General features: G+C 41.3%; 1 protein-coding gene across 1 annotated transcript; it reads left to right on the top strand.

The window, feature by feature from the left end:
• The first annotated feature begins 655 nt into the window (after window positions 1–655).
• Window positions 656–24,264, top strand: TOMM70 (translocase of outer mitochondrial membrane 70). Its single transcript, XM_064725626.1, has 12 exons — window positions 656–943; window positions 8,930–9,103; window positions 10,215–10,341; window positions 12,806–12,915; window positions 14,222–14,370; window positions 15,495–15,702; window positions 16,948–17,082; window positions 18,213–18,320; window positions 19,503–19,619; window positions 20,438–20,535; window positions 21,087–21,209; window positions 22,160–24,264. Exons 1-12 carry the CDS (start codon window positions 695–697, stop codon window positions 22,311–22,313), a joined length of 1,752 nt encoding a protein of 583 aa, XP_064581696.1. The 5' UTR covers window positions 656–694; the 3' UTR covers window positions 22,314–24,264.
• Window positions 24,265–24,591: the final 327 nt, after the last annotated feature.

A 24,591-nucleotide genomic window follows, 5' to 3' on the forward strand; every position in this document is an offset into this window, starting at 1 on the left:
AGAAACTATGCTGTGTAAGATGCTTTGTTTAACAAGAAGGGCTTGCAGCGAGATAGCAGCCACAAGACACCTAAATCTTTCAGAGAAAGGGAATTTATTGCCTTTTTATCAGAAGAAACGAACTTCTTCCCGCCTTAGAGGCGCTGTTAGGATTAGAAGGAAGAAGCTGACGCTGACCAGACAGAAAATATGTTTGAATGGAATTTATGCATCATGTATGAGCTGTATGAATATGTAACAGGCTATAGGTCTTAAGGGTTAATCCTTTGTTAACGGGTGTCCTTTTTCGGGCTCGTGATGCCCAGAAAAAGGTACCCGGATATCTGTAACTCTTTGTTTTTATTGTCTCATATTGTCTTAATTCAATTTGTGCAAATTGTTATTACTCTAATTGTATTACTATTTTTATAACCATTTTATTACTATTAAACTTTTAAAATTTTAAAAACAAGTGATTGGCGTTTTTCACAGCACTGATCTCTCCGGCCCCGCGGCCATTCCAGCGCTGTTTCCCGAGGAACTCCCCCGAACCCGCCCCGGCTCCGCCCGGGCTCCCTCACATGGCTGCGGGAGCCCCTCCGCTCCGACAGGGGGCGCTGCAGGCGGGCGGAAGCAGCGGCGCTCCCGCGCCCTCCCGGCGCGCCCCGCGTGTCCGCTGACCCTCCCTCCTCCTCTCCTCCTCCTCCCGGGCGTCATGGCCGCCTCGAAGCCCGTGGAGGTGCCGGGCGGCGGCGGCAGCGCCGGGCTGTCGCGATGGCAGCTGGCGCTGGTCCTGGGCACCCCCATCCTGCTGGGAGCCGGCGCGGTCTATTTGTGGGGGCGGCGGGCGGCGCGGCGTGGGAAGGGCGCTAGCGAGCGGAAGACCCCCGAGGGGCGGGCGAGCCCCGGGCCCGGCAGTGAAAGCGGCTCCGGGCAGCCCGACGGGCCCGGACACGAGGAGATGGTGAGCGGGGAGCGGCGCCGCCCGGAGCGGCGGCAGGGCCGGGCTCGCCGCGCGGGGAGCCGGGGTCCCGGGGCAGCGCGGGGATGGCCGGGCTGGAACTGCCGCCGGTAGGGCCCCACGGGCCGCTGGGCCCGACCGCAGAGCGGCTGTCGGGGCGCCGGTCCCCAGCGAGGAGCGGCGTGTGATGGGATGGAGCTCGGGTGACATCCTGGTCGTGCTCTGCGTGACACGCCCGGCAGGTCACGGAATCACAGGCTGGGTCGGAAGGGCCCTCGGTGGGTCATTGATCCAAGCTCCGGGGTCGAGCAGGGTCATCCCAGAGCACATTGCACAGAAGTGTGTCCGGAGGGTCTGGAGTATCTCCAGTGAGGGAGACTCCTCTCTGAGCAACCTGTTCCAGTGCTTGGTCACTGCACGGTAAAGAAATTCTTCCTCATGTCCTTGTGGAAATTCTGTGCATCAGTTTCTGCCCATTGCTTCTTGTCCCATTGCTTGGCACCACCGAGCAGAGCCCAGACCCATCCTCCTGATGCATTTCCTCAGATCCTGATAGATAATGATGAGGTCTCCTCTCGGCCATCTCTTCTCAAGGCTGACCAGGCCATTCTCCTTTAGGTTTTGCTTCTATGAGAGATGCTCCAGTCCCTTAAATCATGTTTGTCACCCTTGGTTGGACATGCTCCCAGATTTCCATGTCTTTTTGTGATCAGCCTGTGTGACCCACTGAGCTCCTAGCCAGGTATTCGTGGTTGTGATTCTGCCCTTACCACACAGGGCTCGGGATTAGTTTGTTCCAAGATCAGGCATTGCCAAATGCATCTTCTCATCAATTGGCTAAGCATGGATCTGTGCTGCTGAGAGGGGAACATACCTCTGCCTTTGAGGTCTAGAGTAGGTGTGAATAAGTTTCCTCCAGGAATAGTGTTTTGAAAAGGAAATGTCTGATCTGTTGTGTGTGAGATGCTGAATATAGCAGAGTGGAAAGAAAACACAACCAAGATTGTTTTAAAATGGAATAGTATGTTTGATGAAAATATAGAAGCCACACAGTTCATGCAGCAGAGACTTCAAAGTGTAGAATTTGCCTAAGTATGCATGCTCTCAAAGCATACATCTATCCTGTTGTAAATTACCATTCTGAGAACTTACAGATAAAATGATCTGTGCAAAAACTCCAGGACAACTTGTAAGATCAGAGTCCAGATCGGATCTATGGTTCTCTTGTATATCTGTGTTGGAAAAAATGCCTCTGAGTTGCACTTTCTGCCCATCTGCAGTCCCAGATGTGCCTTGCCAGTCATGCAGCATCACTGAGGTGAGGTTGCAGGTGACAAGCATGTTTAAAGTAATGGATTTGACAAACTGATGGCCTTTGTTAAAAGTATCCCACGCTGCAGTTTCCTCTCCCGTTCTTGTGCGTCACCCAGAATGCTTTGAACTGTCAGACTGTTTGAGCTTCCCATCTGAAATGATGAGGAGAGAAGAGGAATCACCTCTTGGAGACAGGGAGAAGTCCGTTCTAACCCTGATGGTTGGGGTGCTGCAGACTGACGCGCTGGGGCGGGCAGTGGAGAGGAAGGTGGCAACTTCCCCAGCTGGTGAATCATAGCTGCTCCCAGGCATTCCCAAAGCACAGTAAATCCTTTGCTGGACCTCGAGGCAGTTACTTCAGTGCACTGATTTGTTCCTTCCTGGGCACCAAACAGTCCTGAAGAAGTTGTGTACAGAGGACAAATGCAGACTGTTTACTGTGGTAGCTTTGGCTCGTGGCTGCAAGCAGCATCTGGTGTACTTATGGGAGTGTGCTTGCTGCAGGTGAGCTCTGCAGGCTGCTCCTGACCTTTGTCTTTCTGCAGTGACTTCCCTGTTAGTGCCTTCACTCTGGGTTTCTTGGTTGTGTTTCTGAATTCCAGCAATATCCCGGAGTTTGTAGTCATGCTGCAGTTGTAGGAAGGAGGCACTTAAAACATTTAAAACACTTACTAGCATTTGATTTAAAATATTGTGTGTTGCTCCACAAATTGAATTACTAGAAGGCTCTGTGCATTTAAGGGTAAGTTGAGTGGTATGACCTGATGGAAAGTTTCTTGAAGACTGTCATTGCTTATGCTGTAAAGAAATGAGAGATGCTGATTAGGAAAGCTGCAGAAGTTATCAGATTTGACTGATTACATGAGATAATCGTCTAGCTGGTCACAATATGGCTGCATCAGGAGTATAAATGTGGCTGCAAGTTCCCAGGACTGCTTTATGTGTGTGGAGGATTGTCTTCCTGTTACTCGTATCCAAAGCAATGATGCCATGTAGATTTCATGTTTCCTCTCGTATTTTATTAGTTATGGATATAAGTGATAAGACCCATGATTGAAAATACAGCCACTGCAGATGCTTCACTTGTAAAACTGCCTGTATTGTATTAATCTGCCTCTCTAATGTGATGAGGTATTTTTTGAAACTCAGTTGGATTTCATGTACAAGTCTGCACAGTGAATAAGAGCCAGTAATTCATTCCACAGTTGAAATACAAGAGGAAAATCTTTTGGAAAACACATCGGTCAATAATGAATCGGCTACCAACAGCTGTGTCAGCTAACTATTCTTTTACTCATAAATGTAACTTAGGACTCACACTGTTTTGTGCTTTTCATTAAATCAGCCCCTGTATCCATTTGATGTTCTGGTCACTGTTTCTGAAGACACGACCTTGAATTTTTTTTCTTTGTTCTTTAAAAATAAATAAGGTCCTATACCTTCCCTATTCTTTATTCTGACTTGTTACATTTTGCATGCACCTCAAGCTTTTGTTTTACGTGCTGCACAGGCCTCACATTTTTTTCCCAGGCTTTGTCTGCACCAGAGGATTCTCCTGCCATCGATGCACTGGCCAAGTGTGTGATCTATGACTGACACTGTGTTGGCAGAAGCCCTTAGCACAGGTGCTATATTGGGAAAAGCTGAACTACTTTTGAGGTTCCTTCTCCTGTAAGCACAGCTCCTTAGCAGTACAGTAAACTGTATTATTGGGCCAGTTAAATGATGCATCTATGGATGGCTCAAAGGTCCTAAAGCCAAATTGCATCTGTTCATGACATTTGTCATTGTTTCTTGTCATTTGGATGGAATGTGTTTTAGTCACTCAGTAGTAGTTGTTTTTCACATGCTCTCCTGGTTTGTAGGGAGTATTGCATAATTAAAATATGGAGTGCTTTGTATATATTGCTTTAGTTGGCACCCAATTGATTCTTTTTTTTTAACTTATTCCATGATAAATTCTTAGCAGGTTTTATACCCTCCTTGTCATACAGGAATGAGCAGTGGTTAGTCAGTGAGGTAATGTGTTGGTTGCTTCAGTATTTTTTCCCCTTGAAGTTGGAATCAATTCCTTTTGCAGCTCGGTGGCAGTGCAGATCTGAGCCCTTAACCCTTTCAGCAGGCTGACAGGGTAACACTGTGTTTGGTGTGAGAGGGGGGCAGCTGGGTGGCCCTGTGTGTTTCAGACAAAGCCCTTGGGGTCACAGCAGTCCCTGTCTCTGCACACTTTGCTGTGAGCTGGGCCCTGTCCTTGAGTGCAGTGTGGGGGAACGTGACAAACTCCTCGGCCTTTGTGGTGCCACATTCCGGGGTCAGCAGCCAGCCAGCGTGGCTTCTTTCCAGTGTCTGTTTCAGTGGCAGTTGCTGAATGCTGCTCTCTCTCTGCTGTGACATTAGATCAGGATGGGAACAAATTGAACCCCTTAGTCTAGATACGTCTATGTTGGTGCTTACTCTAAATTGATCTAAGCAAAGGAACTAAAAAGTCATTTCTATTGTACTGTGCACCTGTTGCTTAGTAAATCTCACTGTCAACCTACTGTAAGTCTTCTATTTTGTGCTAGCTATGGTGGAAAGGTGTAGAAAACTCCTGAATGTGTGTACAATAGCAGTAAAACTGTTAGTCTCTTGGCTTATTTATGGAAGGTGTGGATGGTAAATTCATTTAACAGGAAGGTGATGAGTACATGGTGAATTTGTCCTGTCAACTTTGTTACATTTTTTCTGAGTGTAATATATCCTTGCTTGTGCTTTGAATTTACTTCTAAAGCTCATGTAAACATGCTTTTTCTCATTGTGGTTTTAGTTCTAAAGAGACTTTTTAAACCATTTATGTTCAGTTAATGCCTTTGTTTGAAAAAAGTCTTGAGGTGAACCTTAGTAAAAAAAAAACTAATGGAAAGGTGGGTATTCAGAAAAGAACAGGAATTTTTTTTTTCCTGGTACCTCATCTCATTAAGAGGGTTCTCTCACTTGCAAAGGACAAAAAAGAGGCCTAGACCAAGGCTTTCTTTTTTTGCAGGTTGAATTAAGATGGCTGAAACAGTAGTCGCCCTCCATGTCATCTGTCAGATAAGGGCTCATGCAAATCCTTTTCAACCAAGAGAAAAATGCTGAAACTCTGCTCATGCTTCTGTTGTGGCTGGCAGGAAATTTCTTGTTCTGCTTTGAATAACAGTCTCCCTCAAATATATAAGGTTCTGAACAGCTAGTTTAACAATACTGCCATTGCAGGGAGTTACTGAGCATTATTATTCTTGCAGTCTGTTGCTGTAAAGTTGCTGTTTGCGCACAGTTTCTGGTCATTTTGTGAGAAAAGCACATTTGCTGAGGTTAAATTAGAAGTTCAGAAAATTTTGCCAGTGTTGTTGTCTGTTCTTTAGTCAGTTAGCGATCTGCTTGTTCAGGTACCTGGATAACTGATAACTCAATTTCACAAGTGTCCTTTGGCTTAAGCTCTGTTCTAAAACTTGTTAAGCAACAGTTGTTGAAGGCAGTCCTAAGTAGTGAGATGTTACTTTTTGTGTAGCTGAGATATTATTTTTTTGTGTAGCTGCAAATAACTTCTGAGTTATTTGTTTTGTTGCTCTGTTAGGAACTTACATTCATTTTATTGAGCTGCTTTGGTTGTTGCACAGATTCTTTGACCAGAAGATGACAAACTGGAGAGTTTTTCTTGCTCTATATGGACCTTCACCTTGGGGATAAAAAGTGTCCAGTGTGCCACATAACATGGTTCAGGTCAGGCTGTCAGGTGGGGAGAAGCAGTGAAATTGGAAAATAATGTCTAGAATTATTATTTTGGCAAGAAAACAGAAGAATGAGGTTCTTGATTACTTGTGCATAAAGTTTGTTTGCATAATCAGTTTCATAAGTACTATCTTGTGTATGTCCAGTGTAGCAATTGAGAAGGAATTTGTAAAAATATGCTTATAATTTTTTCTAAGGGTTAAACTTAAGTCTTGACAAACCTTCAGAAACTGATGTGAGGAATTAATTTTCTTTTCTTATTTGTTCTGTCATGAAAAGGTATTGCAGCGTATAATGTAATGTGAGTTCTTTAATATCTTTTTTTAAAAAAATAAACAGCTACCAGAAAACCTGCAAACCATCAAGCAAAAAACCCCACCAAACTAAACTAAAATGTACATTGGATTTAGTGGTGTTTTGGGTGCATACTGAGGGCTACAGCAGAGTAGTTTGAGTAAGGGTGCAGAAACAAAACAGAGCAAGCAGTGTAGTTTAAGGCAGCATAAACAAACAGGTTGATTTCTTCCTTGCCTTGGGCAATGCTGCTAAATGACTTTATTGAATTGAGAGCAGGTTGTGCTCCAAGTTGTGAGTCTTTACCCCACATTTCCTGCCTCATGCCGTGGGTGCAGCAGGGGGTAGCCAAGGAGTCAGCAGATGCTCCATGATTCATTTCTGTATGAGTGGGTGTGTGGTCTGTGATCCTGCAATGGTTCCTAAAAGTTCACTCTCATAACAGAGTTACTGATTTCAATAACTTGGGCATCCTGTCTGTAGTCTCTGAAGTTTTGATCCCTGTTGTGTGCACTTGTTGGCTTGTGGGAAGGCTTGATAGTAAGCTAGTAGTAGGTTAGTAGTAGTAACCTTGCTGCAGTTAGGCTTCATCTCTGCAGTCTTGAATCATTTTCACACTGGGAACATGTGTGAATGTTACAACATGGCCCATATCATGTGTTTTTCCTTTTCAACCCAAGTTAATAGGAATGGCACTGATTTTTGTAAGATTTTCACACAAGGGCATCTTTAATTTGGTTTGCTCTAGACATGCACAAGGAAAAATTCAAGCTGACTTGCATGCATTTAGCTTTGCAGCACATGCATAACCCTTCCCTTTGTTAAAAGAAAAGCATTGTTGTTTTTGGAGATAAATTTAGGACCTACTCAAAATAAATTTAACCTTTTGAGACTTTGGTTAAGTTTTAAAGAAACAATTTACTAGATACACAGTTACTTGTCTCTCAGTAAAAATAGTTGCACTCTAAATTTGGCATAGAGTAGCATAGAGTTACACACAGTGTATGGGCTGAAGTTAATTATCTTTTATCAAATTAAATTTGGAGCTTTACAATAGAAAAATCTGAAAACCTTGCAGATTGCCTTGTTCTGTGAACAATAAAGGTGGTGCAGATTGATGCAGTGATTCATGACTTGCGAGAAGAGCTTTGCTGGCAGTAGGGATATTTAAGAAATTCTCTCCCTTATATGGTTTCACTTGTAAGTCTTCCCTCAGGAGAATGCTTCTAGGATTCTTTTGTTCTATTTGGATGCCTAATTTTAGGTAGGAACTGAGGCTAGCGCCCATTATCTGATTCTCTCCTGCCAGGATAGGGATCCAGGCCTTAAAAGACAGGTTGTGTAGTAACCTGGCTTCCCCTCAGGTTTTCAGTTTTAAAGTAAATTACTTAGATGCAAAAAATGATCAGGTTGGGATGAAATGAGCAGACATTAAGGGGAATGGGCAAATGAAATGCAAAATTGCTTTCAAATTTGTGTTATAGCTGTCTGGTTGTCTGTATCCGTTCAGTTTAGCCCTGGCAGGGGATAACTGGGTAGAGGAGTCAGAAGTGTGGTCAAAGAGCAGCAGGGACAATTCCCAAAAAATCCTCAATGATCTGAAGTGCAGGGGATATGTGGTGAATCCTGCACCTATTGTTAAAGGCACTTCTGCCCCCAGTCTGTAGCCTTTCCCTGCCCAGAAGGGTTGGTGGAATGGCGTTTGTGCCCTTACTTCTGCTCATTTTGGTCTGGCAGAATGCCCCAAAATGTTGTCCATGAGGTGAGGCTGTAACAGAAGAGCAGAAATACAGAAGATCAATGTGAGAATCTTTTGCAGTTCTTATTTCTTGAATGCTCTTTGATAGAACATTTTTACATCTAATCCCTTACAAAGCACAAGTTTTGATAACTGGTTTGGAAATCCAGGGGTTTCAAGTAGGTAGCAATGTTAATTTCTCCAGAAATACAGATCATCAACACGTGGTGCAGAACATAAAGATGCATTTAGCAGGGTCCCAGGCCAGTCAGGAAGGTTTCCCATCCCCTGCTGAGGTGGTGATGGTCCAACACTTGTCATTACAGGAAGCAGGGTGTGTGAAGCTGTAGAGGAGTCAGCTGTAAAGTTGATTTGCCTAGAGCATGAAAGGCAAACCAGCTTCATTTTCCTTACAGGTTTTATTTGTCTTGCTCAATAGGTCTTTCCACGAAGTGTTTTCCATATTTAATTCATAGTCTGATGATCACCTCTGGTCCTAGGGCTGTATGTATTTCAGGAGGCTCTGCTGTTTGAATTGCTTTGAGGGCTTTGTTGTCTTTACACATTCAGCCTTTGGAGAAACAACTTACCTCATTGGTTCTCCCCATCACCAGCCATGTAAAAGATTACAATCTGTTCAGCTTTCCAAACACAAATCACTGCATTGTTTATTACCATTGTAGTGAATCTTGTGTAAAGGTTATCCCCTATCTGATACACTTGCAAAAGAAAATTCTCATGTGTTTCCAGGAACTGAAATCAGTGACAGTTTTCAGAAGTCTGGGCTAGAGTTTACAAGTCAGGTCCATTTTTTATATCTTTGATATAAAGTGCATAGCTTGTGTGCTGTGATGCCTTTTTAATTTGAACTGACCTCTCACTTTCTTTTTCAGAGTCCTCTTGGTAGAGCCCAAGCAGCCAAGAACAAAGGAAACAAGTACTTTAAAGCAGGAAAATATGAGTTAGCTATTCAGTGTTATACTGAGGCTATCAGCCTGTGTCCTCCTGAGAAAAACCTTGATCTTTCTACCTTCTATCAAAACAGAGCTGCTGCCTATGAACAACTGGTAAGAAATTAAAGATAATTATGTGTTTACTGTAAAAAGTAGCATTATCAATTTTGTATTTTGTCACTTTCATCCACTGAAAGGTCCCAAGTGATAACATCTGCTGCATTCACAACAGATGATGTTTTCTTTTCACAAAAGATGCTGTTGCAGCTTTTTTCAGCTTATACTTTTCTACATGTAAATTAAACTATTTTCTGTTGACCACACTCAGTAGATCTTATGTAATTCTTATGCATCTTGTTCTTCCAAGACAAAGTTTTAATTTCTTATTCTCTGGAAGAATTTTCTTGGACATAAGTTTATTTTACTTCTCTCTACGTGAGTGATTGACTGTGAAAGGCCAGATATTTTGGAAGGATGCTACTTCAAAATGTAAACAAAAGATCATTGAAATCCTAGTAAAGGCCAAGACCTAAATTTTGCACATGGGGAAGTAATGTTTACTCGACAGCTGAGTATACTGGGTGTTATTTTAGAAGTCAGCCAGTGTTGCTTATTATGGTATGATGGATTTGCTTATGAGGTCAAGTTGGTGAGCTGTATCAAGGAGTGGAAGAGTTGGCCTTGTACAGTCTGAAGTATCAGGTGAGAGGCTGTGCTTGCATGAATCTGGCATTGGATTTAGTTCTTGTCTAGCACAAATTCATGCCATAATGAATCCCAAATGTATATGATTACATATATATTAGAAAAGCCTGTTTTGATGAATTGAAATAACATTAAAAAATAAAGTTTCAGCACTTTGGTAAATTTGTTTGCTTCCATTATATTTCCATCTTTTTTCTTCTAGTTGTTTTACACCAGTCTTTCAGTCCCAGTGTTACCTCCTGCAAGCATCTTTGCATCAACTCATTATGTTCTCCCATGGGATTTGTACACTGTCTGGTTTACAAATTTTTGTACACCAAAAATTTAGTATTGTGTAGGAATTGCATTTCTGGTGCAGGAGTTGGCAGTTTTGTGCCCCGGCAGTTCCTCCCTGTGGCGCTGCAGGGAGGAGCAGAGCCCTGGAGCCGCAGCTGCCGCTGGGTTTGTGTGACCCCAGAGCTGGGGGAGCCACAGGGGAGCTCAGGGGGCCCCTCTCACTGTGCTCTTCTCCCACCCACAGCAAAAATGGACAGAAGTGGCACAGGACTGTACAAAGGCTGTTGAGCTCAACCCTAAATATGTCAAAGCTCTCTTCAGACGTGCAAAGGCCCATGAGAAGCTAGACAATAAGAAGGAATGTTTAGAAGGTGAGTGGCTCATGCTGTGTCTGCTTAAAAGTGGAATTAGTTCTGCTGCTTTGGAGATGGCAACTTTTGGAAATGTTTTGTTTTCACTTCTGTAGCTACAGTCATGCAGTAATGTAATCATTATGTATTTAAAACCATTCATAGCTGCTGCAAATACATACTCCTCTCTTGTCAGAAGAAACCTTTTCATGTTTCTCAAACTCTCATCTGCTCACATCTGAAATAACTGCTGAGAAATTGATGTTACTGTAGCAACTCAAGGTATTATTTTTCCAGGAAACTCCTTCACTTTAGTATAGAATTAATCTAGCATGAGTGGATAACCAGTTGTTCTATTTCCATGCAGTAAAGAGACTTTCTTCTTTGTTTGTTTTAGAGAAATTATACTACTACAGAAATGTAGGGTTTTGCAGGTAGAGGTGCATGGTCAGAAATAAAAGTATTCCAGTAATTTAAATGCTTTGGACTGGTATTAGAGGGAAAAGAGCTTCAGTAGCATTTTTTTCTGGTGCATTGTTTCTGAAAACAGAACAGATTTTTTTTTTTTATATTAATACTTTGTATTCAGGAGAAATTACTGTGTCAGACCTTCCAATGCTATTTGTAAACAGAACACATTTTGAACTGTCAGGAAGATGTCACTGAGAAGCCATGGAAATTAAGAACTACAGGTCAGATGTGTTGTCTCATGGCACTTTTGAGCTACAGTACACTGCTTGAAATTACCCATATAAATTTCATCAAGTGAAATCATTTCTGCTGATGTTAGGTTAAAAGACAAATGAGATTTTCAGCTGTGCTCATTATCACAGGAGGACAGATAATAAGACAGTGCTTTGGCTGGGAAATCTAACTGTTAAATTAGTTTCATTATGTGTAACAGACAAGAATTAGGTCTGCCAAATTAGAAGGTAAATTAGATGTGAAGTTTTTATCTATCTATCTGTTTATCTGCTGGCAGAATGCCTGTATGCCCTTTTAAGACAGTAGTAACTAGAAAAGGGCAACTTGGTCCATTTAGTGCATCCTTTGCAACCACTGTGTATCAGCTGCACTTGCAGGGTGCTGTAATAAAATCTAAACCTTATGCAGCTGCCAGGTGATAAAAGCCCCAAGGAAGATCAAGTGTCCCTGTGACAGTAGGACAGTTTTAAATACAACTTCTTTTTACTGTTAATAGCAGAGACAATTATTTTCAGCCTTTATTTCTATTTGATTTTTTGCTTGCAGTTTTTTCAGATCTGAAGCTTTCTTGCTTTTTTTTGGAACAACACTGTTTTTCTATAATCCTGCTTTTGCCTGCCAACCACATATGGCCAGTAAAACCCCAGGAAGCAGGGTATGCCCGTGTAGTGGAGGGAAGCAAAACCAAACAAACCTCAAAACCCCAGCCACCAGCAGCAGCAGACTCCTCCAGTGATCCCTGACAGTATTGTTTGGGAAGATGCTGCTGCTGCAGCCAGGCCTGGAGTGCAGCAGTCTTTGGGCAATGTCTGCTGGCTTTGTAGAACACATTCTTTCTGGGGGTACCATACTTTCCCAGGGACTCTGATGTGCCTCAGGACCATGCCAGAGGTGCAGGCAGTTTCTGTATAAGTGATGGCTTCATAGTCTCTCTGGCAGCAGAATTAGAGAGATATACTAAAACTCCAGGGCAAGACATTTACTTTTCAAGCATATTCAGACTGCACCCTGCTTGAATTTCAAGTCTAGGTTCTGGTCATCTTCACTAATGTCTAAATGAAAACAAAACAGGGAAAACCCATGGTAGCATTGCATTAAGTCCAGAGAAACTGTGAGTGGTAAGAGTGCATTTCAGTCTGGGAAGTTTCACTCGGGCAGCAGTGGGTTAACATTTGCAGAGGTTTCTCTGTGTGAATGAGAGCCATGTGATAGGGGCTGGCACTTCAAATAGGCTAGCAAGGTATTTCTCCTTGCTCCCTTCCAAAGTCACAGAGGTGAGCAGAAAGATTTGAGCTAGAATTTAGGCAGATTCCTTAAACTGAGGAGTAAGTGAGATGTGATGGGACTGAATGTGAAATTCAGAAGTAGAAAATAAAGACCAATCCCAGAAGAAAAGCTGTGTTAGCACTTCTAATGCAAGCACCATATGAACATAATTATTCTCCTCAAAGTTTCAAAATGGTGAAAGCCCCTGATAGAGGTATATATTTTCACTGTGGATTTAAGTGTGTTTGTCTCTAGATAAAAACATGAACAGAAAAATAAATCTAATTTCTTTTCATTCACTGTCATGAAATCCTTTTATCCCAGGAAGATCATTTTGGATAAAAATTTGTGTCTTGAAGAATACAGTAAATACAGCAAACTGGAAACAGGGGCTTTGGCTTGAGAGCAGGACATGTATTATTTTGGCAGTGCCTCATTGTACTCAGTGGCACATTTTATAGTGTACTTCAATGACTATCAGAATTCCTTTAATCTCACTTTTGTTTTTTCCTAGATGTCACTGCAGTCTGCATTTTAGAAGCCTTCCAAAACCAGCAAAGTATGTTATTAGCTGATAAAGTTCTTAAACTCCTTGGAAAAGAAAAAGCCAAAGAGAAGTACAAGGTAGGACTTGTGATACTGCTGAGTAATTGTTATTTCACCTGACCAGTTGTTGAAAAGTTGGTTGTTGGCATTCTGTCACTTGCTGTAAACAAGTCACTGTCTTCATCTGCTCAAGCGTAAGAAGCAACACAAACTGGTTCCTACAAAGCTGCCATTGTACCACTGCTGTTTCCCTGTGGGACCTCTCCAAAGTTTTCAGAACTTCAGCAGGGAAGAGAGATCTGCTTCTAGCAGTTGTTTCCCTTTAATAATGGAATTTGTTATGACGTTCGAGAGACACCCTGAGTTGGTGTGCTGCCCTATGTAGGGCATTTCTGAACTTGCAACTTCATGGAAACTGGGTGTGTTGGAACAGACAGACATCTATGCATGAATGTTTGGAAACTGCAGAACAGAGAACTGTGGAAGCTGAGGGGTAGCCAGGATCAGTAATTTTAAGTGACTGTAGGTTTACAAAAAGGTTGAGACAGATATTAGTATGTGCTTTGTTGTTATTAAAGCATTCTTGTTTGTGTTTTGATGGTGGTTGAAGTACTGAAATCCTGTGTTGGTTTTGAGATGCTGAATTTCTTTCCTATAGAAATTCACATAAATGTGTAGTGTGGAGGTGACAACAGTGTTATGAGTGTGGTGGACATAGATAGGTGTGCTTCAGAAGAGTGCATTCAGTGTTGTCCTGCAGGAGAGACTGCATTGTAATTCTTGTGTGCAGTTTATTTTAAACAAGAATTTTTTGGCTGTAGAAAGGACTGATTACCTGAGAAGTGTTACTTCTGGGACTTTAGGTAAAATATGTTGGTCAAGTTCCACACAGAACTAGGGTATTGCCTCATTAGTCTCCATTGTAATAATGACAGCAGCTTCTCTTGGACAGGCTGGAGAAAAGAGGGAGCTGACATTCAGAATCTGATTGAATTTAGGGTCATGCTTAAATCACCAGCTTGCATTTTTCACCCAGTTTATTTGCACACCCAATGCTTTTGTACATCTACCCGATGTCTTATGATATCCTAAGAGTCCTTATTTCTAGCCACATATGTGGAAAGAAAGATACACTCCCCCTTCCCCCAAAAATCATCCCTTTGTTTTCACTGATGAGGGGTATTGCATTGTGATCTGAAGCTTAATGGATCCCTGAACATCAAAATAGCAAATCCAAAACATCAGGCTATCAGATGAAAGAGTGAAAGTCATATATTGTTTCTTCCATCAGTTTTTTCTTTAATAATCATGTTTGCTATCCATTTCCATCTTTCCCATCTGATCCCACCACCTAATGACTTGGAATTTCCTTTCTCTGTTTCAGAATCGGGAGCCTCTGATGCCCTCACCACAGTTCATTAAATCCTACTTCAGTTCTTTCACAGATGATATAATTTCCCAACCTTTGCTTAAGGGTGAGAAATCAGATGAAGATAAGGACAAAGAGGGAGAGGCTTCTGAAGTAAAAGAAAAGTGAGTGTACAGTACAGTTGAGAATTGTTTGGTACTGGAATTAAGTTTTCAGTGATTTGGATGTTCTGCTCAGTGTAACGTGCTGCTGTTTGTGAAGTACTTGGCATGGAGATTCCTTTGACATAAATGATATCAATATTGCAAGTGAAACCTTAGTGAAAGCTAGCTGGCTTGTTCCAAACTTGGGCTAAGCAGAAGAAGGACAATGAGGCTGGGAAAATATGCTGAATATTTACTACAGTATCGCAGTAAAGCTTGGGAGAACTGGAGAAGGCTCGATGATGCTCTGGGGGCAAGGAATATTTTATAGTGAAGGATAATTTCCAAGGAAGAGAGCAAGTTAACCTTTGGACTGGCAGGGAGAAGATGAGCTAGGAAAAGGGGGATTTTGAAAGAAAACATGCAGTTACAGCAACTGAGGCTGAAATGGTGTTTTGTCTTTCTGGAATCAAATTGCCCATAAATGAGAAGTTTGTTCTGGCATAGAAAAACTTGATTTTGTAGGTTTGTTTTGTGTTTTGTTTAGTGGAGCCTGAGCACCACATTAATGATTCCTTAAATTACTATGCTACTTTCCAGATTATTTTTGGAAGATTGCAATGCTGTCAGTTTGAAAACTATTGCAAACAGCATTATGATTCTTTTTTTTTAAGTAAGAGAGAATGTCCTGATCTACAGGCAGATTCACTGAATCCAGGATACAGCTGAGAACAAGGGAGTGCTGTAATTTTTTGCTATTAAATAATTTCTTCCACATACAAGCTGCACATTGCTAGGTTTAACATTTCACTTTCCTGTCCATGAATTCCACACTCTTGTTTAAACCAGAGATTATTGCTGTTCTTCACATGAAAAAAAATCTCAAGGGACAAATGAAGCTCACATTCAAAATCTTCAAAATGTTTTTCTTCTTTATTTCCAATGTAATTTGGCCAGTTTTTGTGGAAATTGTTTTCCATTCGAGATGCCTCCATCCAGGAATGAATGTTCCAATGGGACTATGCTGGTGTTGTAAAAGTATAGCACAAGTTAGTATTTGTAATGATTTGATGAAACATCTGAAGGGAAATTGCAGAGTTCAGTGTATGCATGGATATATATAACTGTTCTTACATCATTTACAGCTCTGGCTATTTGAGAGCCAAACAATACATGGAAGAAGAGAACTATGACAAAATTATCAGTGAAAGCACAAAAGAAATTGAAGCAAAGGGAAGATACTTGGCAGAAGCTTTGCTTCTGCGAGCTACTTTCTACTTACTTATTGGCAATGCAAGTGCTGCCAAACCAGACCTAGATCAGGTCATCAGCATGGAAGATGCAAATGTGAAGGTAAGAGTCTGTCACAGCTGGATTCTAGTTGGGGTTGAGAAGTTAGATGATAATCTTGCAATATACTTCAAGAAGTTGTTTGTCCAAATTTTCAGATGTATTAATGGGAATATTCTGGTTTATTTACTGTTTTGTTACTAAGAAACTGTTTTTCTCATGGGCTTGTTGATTTTTGAGACAGCTGCACTGAGTAGTGCAAACTAAAGGTGATAAGTGCTACAGACTAAAGAACAGAGGGAAGCTGAATGAATTGGAGACTTATCCACTCTGGATAAGTGAAAAACCTTAATTGCACTTGCATATTCAGCTAGTTCAAAAAGCATTGATGTATTTTTAAACATAGGAATCAAGAAGGATTTTGGGGGGGCTTGGAAATCCAAGCAGATGGAAGCATAGGCTGACATTTTTGAAATTAAGTTAGGGAACTCATTTATTTAGGGTCAATATGAAACTTATTCCTGCGTAGAATAATTGAAACCTGTCAGTGAGAGAAATTAGTCAAATGAAAAATTTACTGTGATTGATTTATTACAAACATGGATATTGATCTAGTACTGATATCCAACTGTGACAGACAAAGACTCTCTAACAGTTTATAGTTAGAAAGTGTGTGTTTATTGCGATGTGGGGCAGTGTGTGGGATAGCTCCCAAATACACACCACAATTTACAGGTGATTACAGAGTCCTTTTATCTATACAAGTATTGAATACCCAAAATCCAAATGCATATTCGTAACTTTGGTACATCCCATTCCCCTCTCCACATGGTAATTAGTTCAAAAGCCATTAAGCGTGCATAGTTTGTTCCCTGAAATGGGTTGGTGGTCCCTCTCATGGGGAGGGGTCCCAAAATGAGGAAGTAAATGATGTCTTCCTCATTCTGACTTTTCTACCTTTCCAATGCAAATATGGCAAATGAACCCTTGGTAGAATTCCCATTCCCCATCTTCAATTGGTTTCAGAACAGAGGAGGCCTACAATTGTCCTATGTTCCTAAAAGCTATTTATCAGTTTCTATATTCTTCATTATAAACCCAGCTAACCAACCATTATGTTGACAAGCAATCAATTATTAGTTAACTACTAACTCTTAACTTCATCAAGGCCTACCCATTTATTCTGATTATCTCTAACTAAAATCATAGCTCCTCTAAAATCCCTAAATTCCTTGAAGTTTATGCCTCGTGGTTGTACTGAAGGAGGAGCACTGGGGTGGCTGATGTTTCCCTGGCCGTGTTTTGCAGCTGCGCGCCAACGCTCTGATCAAGCGGGGCAGCATGTACATGCAGCAGCAGCAGCCCGTGCTGTCCACCCAGGACTTCAACATGGCTGCTGACATCGACCCTCAGAATGCTGATGTTTACCACCATCGAGGACAAGTAAGGAGCCCTCGAGATTTGATCCCAGCACTTGGCTATTTCAGTTATGCTAAAAGGAGAAATGGTGTCGTTGGAGACACTTTATACTGTTTGTGGCAGAAAAATATGAACTCCTAATTGGGAACTTTGTGGGATAAACAGTCTGGTTTGGAGGTTCAGGTCAGGCAGAAGCAATTAATTTCTATAGCTGTAGGAAAGCCCTCTATAGTATGAACTGAGACTTACAGATGTGGGGGCTTGTGTACATTTACAGCAGATAAAAGCTGTTCTGTGAAGGGGCCTGGCTGGCAGAGCAGCAGGAAGCTTTGTTACAGCAGAGGTAACCTGGCCCTGGTAACACCTGCAGCCCTGGGCCCTGGACTGGGATCTCTTCAGCTCATCCCTCTCTGCTTTGTGACACTGCTGTGTCCTTTAGTAATTTCTAGCCCTAGAGAAGCCTGGGCTGCAACAGACCTGTAAGGTGAATGGTGCTGGAAGTAAAAAAAAACACTAGCATATGCAGATAGAATAAGTCATGTTTGTAAGGAAGACTTCCATGGATCAGGGTTTTTCTCCATGAATTTGTTAGACCTCTTTAGTGCTCAAAAATTAAGATGGAGCTATGTGTTGATTGAAGGGAATGAAAGTGTTCTGCAGATTGAAAATTTGTAGCTTCACAGTAAACTAAAAGAATAATGAACTCTGCTCCTGTGGAGGAAAAGAATGTCAAAACAAAACCAAAAAGACTCCAACCCAACAAAATAAGTTGAAATAGAAACTGGAAAAGCTGAAATGTTTCAGTGTCCAAATAGTCCACAGATAATGGTTACAGAGAGGCAAAACAACTTGAGAAAATACAGTATAATTTTGGAGACTGGTGATAATGATGACATGATGATGACAACAGTCTAAAATGCAAGGATTCTCCATCCCTACACAGGGTCATTGCCTGCTTGTGTAGGTAGCCAAAGTTTCACTGGTGGCTTTGATAACAAAATTATAACAGTGATTTTTAGTTATGGGTTTTGCAGGTTTCTAGACAGTTCTGCAGCTGAGCTGGAGATGATATCTGTAACTGATGCTAATTGAATTATCATGTAAGTGAAGCTCAGATGAAATAGAGAAATAGGATTTTCTTTCATTCTGGCTAGCTGAAAATCCTGCTTGACCAAATTGAGGAGGCTGTGGAAGACTTTGATGAATGTATCCGATTGCGACCCAATTCTGCCTTGGCACAAGCACAGAAGTGTTTCGCTCTGGTAGGTAACTGCTGGGCTTGTCTGGGTGCTTTTGCTTCAAAGAGCTCTCTAAAACACTCTGGTTCTCTGGTTTATTCAACAGGAAAGTTTATTTAACAGGAAAGTAGGGCAACATACATACCTGTCTTTTAATAATAAGGTAAAGGAATAATGCAACAGTTTCAGTTGGAGTATGGATTTGCTGCTTTTCTTTTGAAGCACTCATTGTTCAAACAGAAGAACATTTTTTCTGTTCTGTGAGAGGGGAACTAAAATCTTGATTCTAATTAGAGCAAATAAAATTGATTTTAATAAAGCTTTACTATTGTGGAAAATGGTTATCATCAAGAAATTGCAAACAAACTATTGCAAGCTAGTCAATGACTCAGTGTGCAAGAATCTTGTCAGGGCAGCTTTGCATGGTGTGAACAAGGAGGAATGCCAAGTTTGGAATTTCTAAGCATTTGAAATAGAGGGAAGCAATCACAATTATTAGGCCTTATGACTTCCTTCTTTCATCTGTTTATCTGTTTTCCTCTCCAAGTCCAGACACTTGGACAGGTTTCCAAAACCAGATTTGGTAGGATGTACAGGCATGTCACCTTCTGGAGCTTAGCACAAAATCATACAATGGCCTGGGTTGGAAGGGATCTCAAAAATCATCTCATTCCAACTCCCCCATCATGAACAGAGACACTTCCACTAGACCAGGTTGCTCAGAGCCCCATCCAACCTGACCTTGAACACTGCCATGGTTGAGGCATCTACAACTTCTCTGGGTATTGTTCCAGTGTTTCACCACCTTTACAAGAATTTTTTCCTAATTTCAAATCTAAACCTGCTGTCTTTCAATTTGAAGTCATTCCCCCTTGTCCTGCTTACATGTTCTTGTAAAAAATGATTTTTTACAAGAACATGTAAACAGGACAAGGGGGAATGGATTACATTTTTTACAATACTCTTGTAAAAAATCCCTCTCCATCTTTCTCACAGCTCCCTTCAGGTACGTGAAGACCACAGTTAGATCACCCCAAAGCCTTCTATTCTCCAGGCTGAACAATCCCAATTCACTCAGCTTATGTAAAATAACTGAATTATTGTGATGCAGGCAGCTCTTGGGGAGGTGGGCAGAGGCCTGATCAGCCTTTTTTCAGTCTGGTGATGGCCTAATGTTTTTTTCATTTATTTTTTCCCTTGGAATAGTATCGCCAAGCTTATACAGGAAGTAATGCTTTGACTGTGCAAGCAGCCATGAAAGGCTTTGAAGATGTCATAAAAAACTTTCCCAGGTGTGCTGAGGGCTATGCACTCTATGCTCAGGTATGTTTTTCTCTCTCTTCAAGAAAATGCTGCTTTCTCTTGTACTTTTTACCTTGGATATAACGTTTCTTCAGATAACAGATGAAGATTTGTGGTGCTAAGTGCTGAGATAAGACGTGCTGCATTTATGGTTATGGGTGTTCTGGGGCAGAGGAGGTGCAGGGGAACTGGTGGAGCAGGGTGTAAGTAATGAGAGCTGAGGGTGGTTATTAGGAGCCAGAGGTTATTCCTGCATGCTTCCCTTCTTCCTGCATGTATGTGGCATCTCAGCTGATGAATGCCAGGGATTCTCTGGGTAATTGGAGAGTCAGATGTGTGGAACTAGGGTGACATTTTTGTTCTGCTGCCATTGGCATGTAGTGGTTTAGAACAGCTGTTGGGAGTATACTTGTAACAGAGACTGTAATTTCTTCTCTAAGAACATACTGCTGGTTTTAGTAGGAAGCATGAGACATTCTGATTTTAAGTAGGTTGGCAATGTACATTTCCTTCTGAAAGAATTATATCTGAAAATGGAAGAGTTGAAGCTTGCAGGTACAGACTTTTAGAATGGTTTTTATTTACAGCACACAGCATGTTGCTTGTGGATTTCCCATTACAGGTGGCAGTGGGGTCAGTAATTTGTGCACTTAAAGCACAGAAGCTTTCCAAAAAGCCTCAAATTTGAAACTTAACTCTGGTAACTGATGTGCCTGGCCTGCTCTACCATAAATGAACATCCAATCTCATGCTGTCAATACAGTTTTAATTAGAATTAGCTGAGTGCAGAGTGCATGCTTTGGGTGCTTATTGACAAACAGGTTTCTCTTTTGATTCAGGCACTAACTGATCAACAGCAGTTTGGCAAGGCTGATGAAATGTATGATAAATGCATTGACCTTGAGCCAGACAATGCCACTACATATGTTCATAAAGGGTATGTATTGAATTTGCAGTCCTTGTGCTCGAGAGCAGTTGGCATATTTAGATGAACCACCCTGAACTGAATGTTTATTTTTAGAAATTTGGCCAGGAAAAATAACTTGAAAGCATCTTTGTGCTCTTAAATGTATTTCTATATTTTGTCTTGACTAAGCTACAAATAAGTTTCAGGAGAATCTCATCAATGTTCATTGCTAATTGAGTATATGCTTGAATATAATTGAGTATTCATTCCTTGAAGTATATGTGACTTTTCCTTTAGCCCTGTTAGTTTCAACTTTGTGTTGAAGTTTTTTCTTTCATAAAACAACATGTACCAAGTCCTCTTGGGAAAAATCTGCCTTTCTTTAGAGTCATTAAAGCAGTAAAGTGGCTTATTGAAAGTGACTTTCACATAGGTGTTTTCAAAAGTCGTGAAGTTACTAAGTTACTGTGTACCTGCATTAGAAATTAAATACATTATACATTTGGGATGGGTTTGTTTACCATGATGAGGGTTTTGGGAGGAGTATGTGAAGCCAATTTGAAATTTTCTCTTTTCTGTAGTTTACTTCAGCTCCAGTGGAAGCAAGATTTAGACAAAGGATTAGAACTCATAAGCAAGGCCATTGAAATTGATAACAAATGTGATTTTGCATATGAGACCATGGGAACGATTGAAGTGCAAAGGTAATGCTGAATTGCAGTGTTAAGAGTTCTTAGTTACTTCTGAAGTTACAGTAGTTTTTAAAATTTCCTCATGGATCCTGTCTTGAGATCTTCTCCCTGGTGTCCTGTAAGGCCAGCTCTTACCGAAAGTCCTGATTTCTGTTCTGTAACTCTTAGGTAAAGCATATGTATTCTCTGTGGCATAATTGTGATTTATGATCTAATAGCTTCTTTTCACCAATTTCATACTTAATGGACAACATGCAGAGGAGTCTGTGGATGTTTAAATACATCCCTTCTGCACTTAAAGTGACTTCCTTAATCATTACCTGCCTTGTGTGTACCTGATGTTGTCCTTGGACATTGGACTGTCTGTACTGAGGATCCTGGGCTGTTTTCTCCTGCAGCCAACAGGACTCCAGCTCACAGTTCTTGGGGAAAGAGGAATGCCCTGCTCTGTAACATTGTATTGCAAATGTGCAAAGGTTTGGGATGTAGCTGGCAGTACAGTACAGAGTCTCTTTTTAGTATGTCTAGTCCTCTAAAGGACAGACAATTAAACTATTGCCATGTGAAATTTTGCAAGCATTTCTTATTTAAATAGTGTGCTTCTGTCTGTGCAAGTTTTCCTCTTTGGTATATTAAGTCCTTTCAGGGGAGATGAGACTTCATTCAGTTGCCCAGCATTATCTCTGCAGTGAACTTGGTGTCCTGTGGAGAACATTTTATCCTGCCCCATCACCCATGGGGGCTCTCCAGAGGAAGGCTGTTTAACAGCTGTCCTAGTTGCTTAGGCTTGGTAACAGCTCTGAGTTTACTCAGCATCACCGCAAGTTCTTGTGGTTGTTCCTCCCAAAGTCCTTTTAAGTTATTAATGGTGGAGAGTGTAAGCCCTGAAAGAAAAAGGATGTTTTAGAGATGACAAGATTGCTTTGGCAGTCTTAACTGGGCTGAATTTTTGTTTATTTCAGAGGTAATCTGGACAAAGCCATTGAAATGTTCAACAAAGCTATCAACCTGGCCAAATCGGAAATGGAGATGGCACACCTCTACTCACTCTGTGATGCTGCCTATGCTCAGACAGAAGTTGCAAAGAAGTATGGATTGAAACCACCGACACTGTAAAGAAACAAGGAGGAAATGACCTTCCAAAGTGAAGTTGCCCACTTCAGCCAGCCCTAAAGATGCTGTTGCAGAACATGCTCAGTGGTGGAACTTAGTTTTTTCCCGTTCGTGGTGTTGTCATTTGCTACATCTGTTAAATGTTTAGGTGTTGTGGGAGTGGTTGTTCAAGGAAGTATGCAGTGCTGCATCTTGTTCCTTCTGCAGCAGAAACCTTAGAGTGTGTTAAGGGAAATAAAGTTGCAGGGGAACCAAAGGAACATATTTTGGCCATGCAAATAAAAACTTCACACTGGTTCATTTTGGGTGATTATGTTGTGGGCGATTTTTGCTTTATCAAATAATAATACAGCATGTGGGTTTTTTCCTGTTGATTTTAAAGGTAATACTAGTCAGTGCTGTAAAATAGGTTTTATATCCAATTAATCCTTGAGGGTTGATTTTAATTTTGCAAAAATTAATTTTCAAACTTTAATAATAGAGGGTTTTTTTTAAGTCAGTAGATGTGGAGAGGATACCTGTAAATATATGCAAGCATGCACAATCTTCCCTTAAATCTCCTTCCACCCTCTGCATAACTTACTTAGAAATAGTCCTGTGGCAGCTATTAGGGAATTAATTTGATAGTCCTTATTCTCACCCCAGAAAGCCCTAGAGTACTACATAGGAGAGCTAGGGAAAAGGTTGGCTGGGGAAGGAGGTCAGTAACACTGCTTCAGTGTACACTTTACTGGAAGAAAGAATGTATTCCTGTGCAGCAGTCCTTACTTGAATGTCATGGGAAATTGTTCTGGAGGGTTCAGGGGGACTTTCAAGAACAGAAAGCACTGCTGGGAGTCAAGCTCCAAAAGGTAAGGTCATGCTTGCATATAATCTTTGTAATCTCTGATGCTTTTGCATAAGTGTAGCAGCTGATAGACTGTCTAAAGTCTCTTCACTCTCTAGAGACTGCTGGGTTATGATCTCCTTTTAAGAGCCCCTTGGCAGGATTAAGTAAGATAAGAAACAAAGCATAGGCTCAAACTTCCAATAGTGGAGTTGTAAACTGCACTCATTTCCTTGTTCTGTAGATCTGTCTTGTCCAAGATTTCAGATACTGTAGAAGGAAGCAATTGTGCTGCAAACAGCAGATGGGCAAATTATGAACAGTTTTCCTCTCGTTATGAACTTCACAGAGGGCCCTCTTGCTTTGGGTTGATCTTTCTGGTGTGGAAGTCAGTCCATCTTGCCTTTCCCTGGGCTGATGTGGCTGGACAAACCTCATGCAAATGATGTAGCTTAATTTGTGACACACTAGTTTGGGCTTCTTTCCATCCTGAAATCATAGATTTGTTCGTGGTGAATCGTCTGATGTATTTAACCTTTAAAGAAGTGACTGATGCTGTAGTCAAACTGTCTTGGTCTGTAGTTTGCCACCATACAGCAGCAGCTTGCATTTTCAACTTGACCTTCCTTTCTCCCAGCAACCACAGTGGAGTATTCAAATGGTGGAGAGTAGAGATAAAGATTTAATCATTATTTTAGTAGCTCACTAGGTGATGGGAAATCATAGCACTGTAGGATTGAAGATATGGGAATGTACTGGCAGCTTCTAAGGGCACTGAACGTAACAGGTGTCAAATGTCTTCTCCAACTTCCAATCTCTGCATCAATTACCTGAGAACAAAAATATGCCAGGCTGAAGAGTCCTGTTCTCCAAGGAGTTTTTATTCGCATGGCCTTATTTACATTGGCATTTTCTCCTCATCACCCCATCTGTACCCCATTCCGTACCCCACCCAATCAATTAAGGGAAAAAAGCATGTGCTGTCAATTACTAGCATTCCAAATCATCACAGACTTTTGCCTGTTCTTCAACTAGTTTGAAACTGCACTGAAAGGATGCATTGTCTGTAATTTTTTTGTAAATGACATATCACCTGTAAACTGAAAAAATAAATACTACCTTCAAGTATCTCTCTCTGACATGTATAAGAACAGGTTTTGATGAAGGGGTTCTCTGCAGTGGTGAGCTCTGTGCTTATATTCTGTAGGAAGAGCTGCTAATTGTCATCTTCTCTCACTTCAACCTTTAAGAAAGAATGAGGAGGAGATGTGGAATCAACAGATCCAATCTCTGCTTGCTTCCATCACCCACAGAGGTATGATCTTGAGAGCTGGAAATTACAGGGGAAAGGAAGTTGAGCCAGGAGGGCTGGGACTCTCAGGAGCTCTGACCTTGTTAATGTGTGTATGCAGCTGCATCCCTGTGATGAAAGGGACTTTTTGTGAATGGCTGATA

This window comes from Zonotrichia leucophrys, chromosome 1 (genome assembly GCF_028769735.1).
Source record: "Zonotrichia leucophrys gambelii isolate GWCS_2022_RI chromosome 1, RI_Zleu_2.0, whole genome shotgun sequence".
Taxonomy (NCBI): domain Eukaryota; kingdom Metazoa; phylum Chordata; class Aves; order Passeriformes; family Passerellidae; genus Zonotrichia; species Zonotrichia leucophrys.

Coding starts and splice junctions, on each gene's coding strand:
- TOMM70 (XM_064725626.1), top strand. CDS start 695: ATGGCCGCCTCGAAGCCCGTGGAGGTGCCGGGCGGCGGCGGCAGCGCC. Junction 944..8,929: donor GGCCCGGACACGAGGAGATG/GTGAGCGGGGAG, acceptor TTTCTTTTTCAG/AGTCCTCTTGGTAGAGCCCA. Junction 10,342..12,805: donor TAAGAAGGAATGTTTAGAAG/GTGAGTGGCTCA, acceptor GTTTTTTCCTAG/ATGTCACTGCAGTCTGCATT.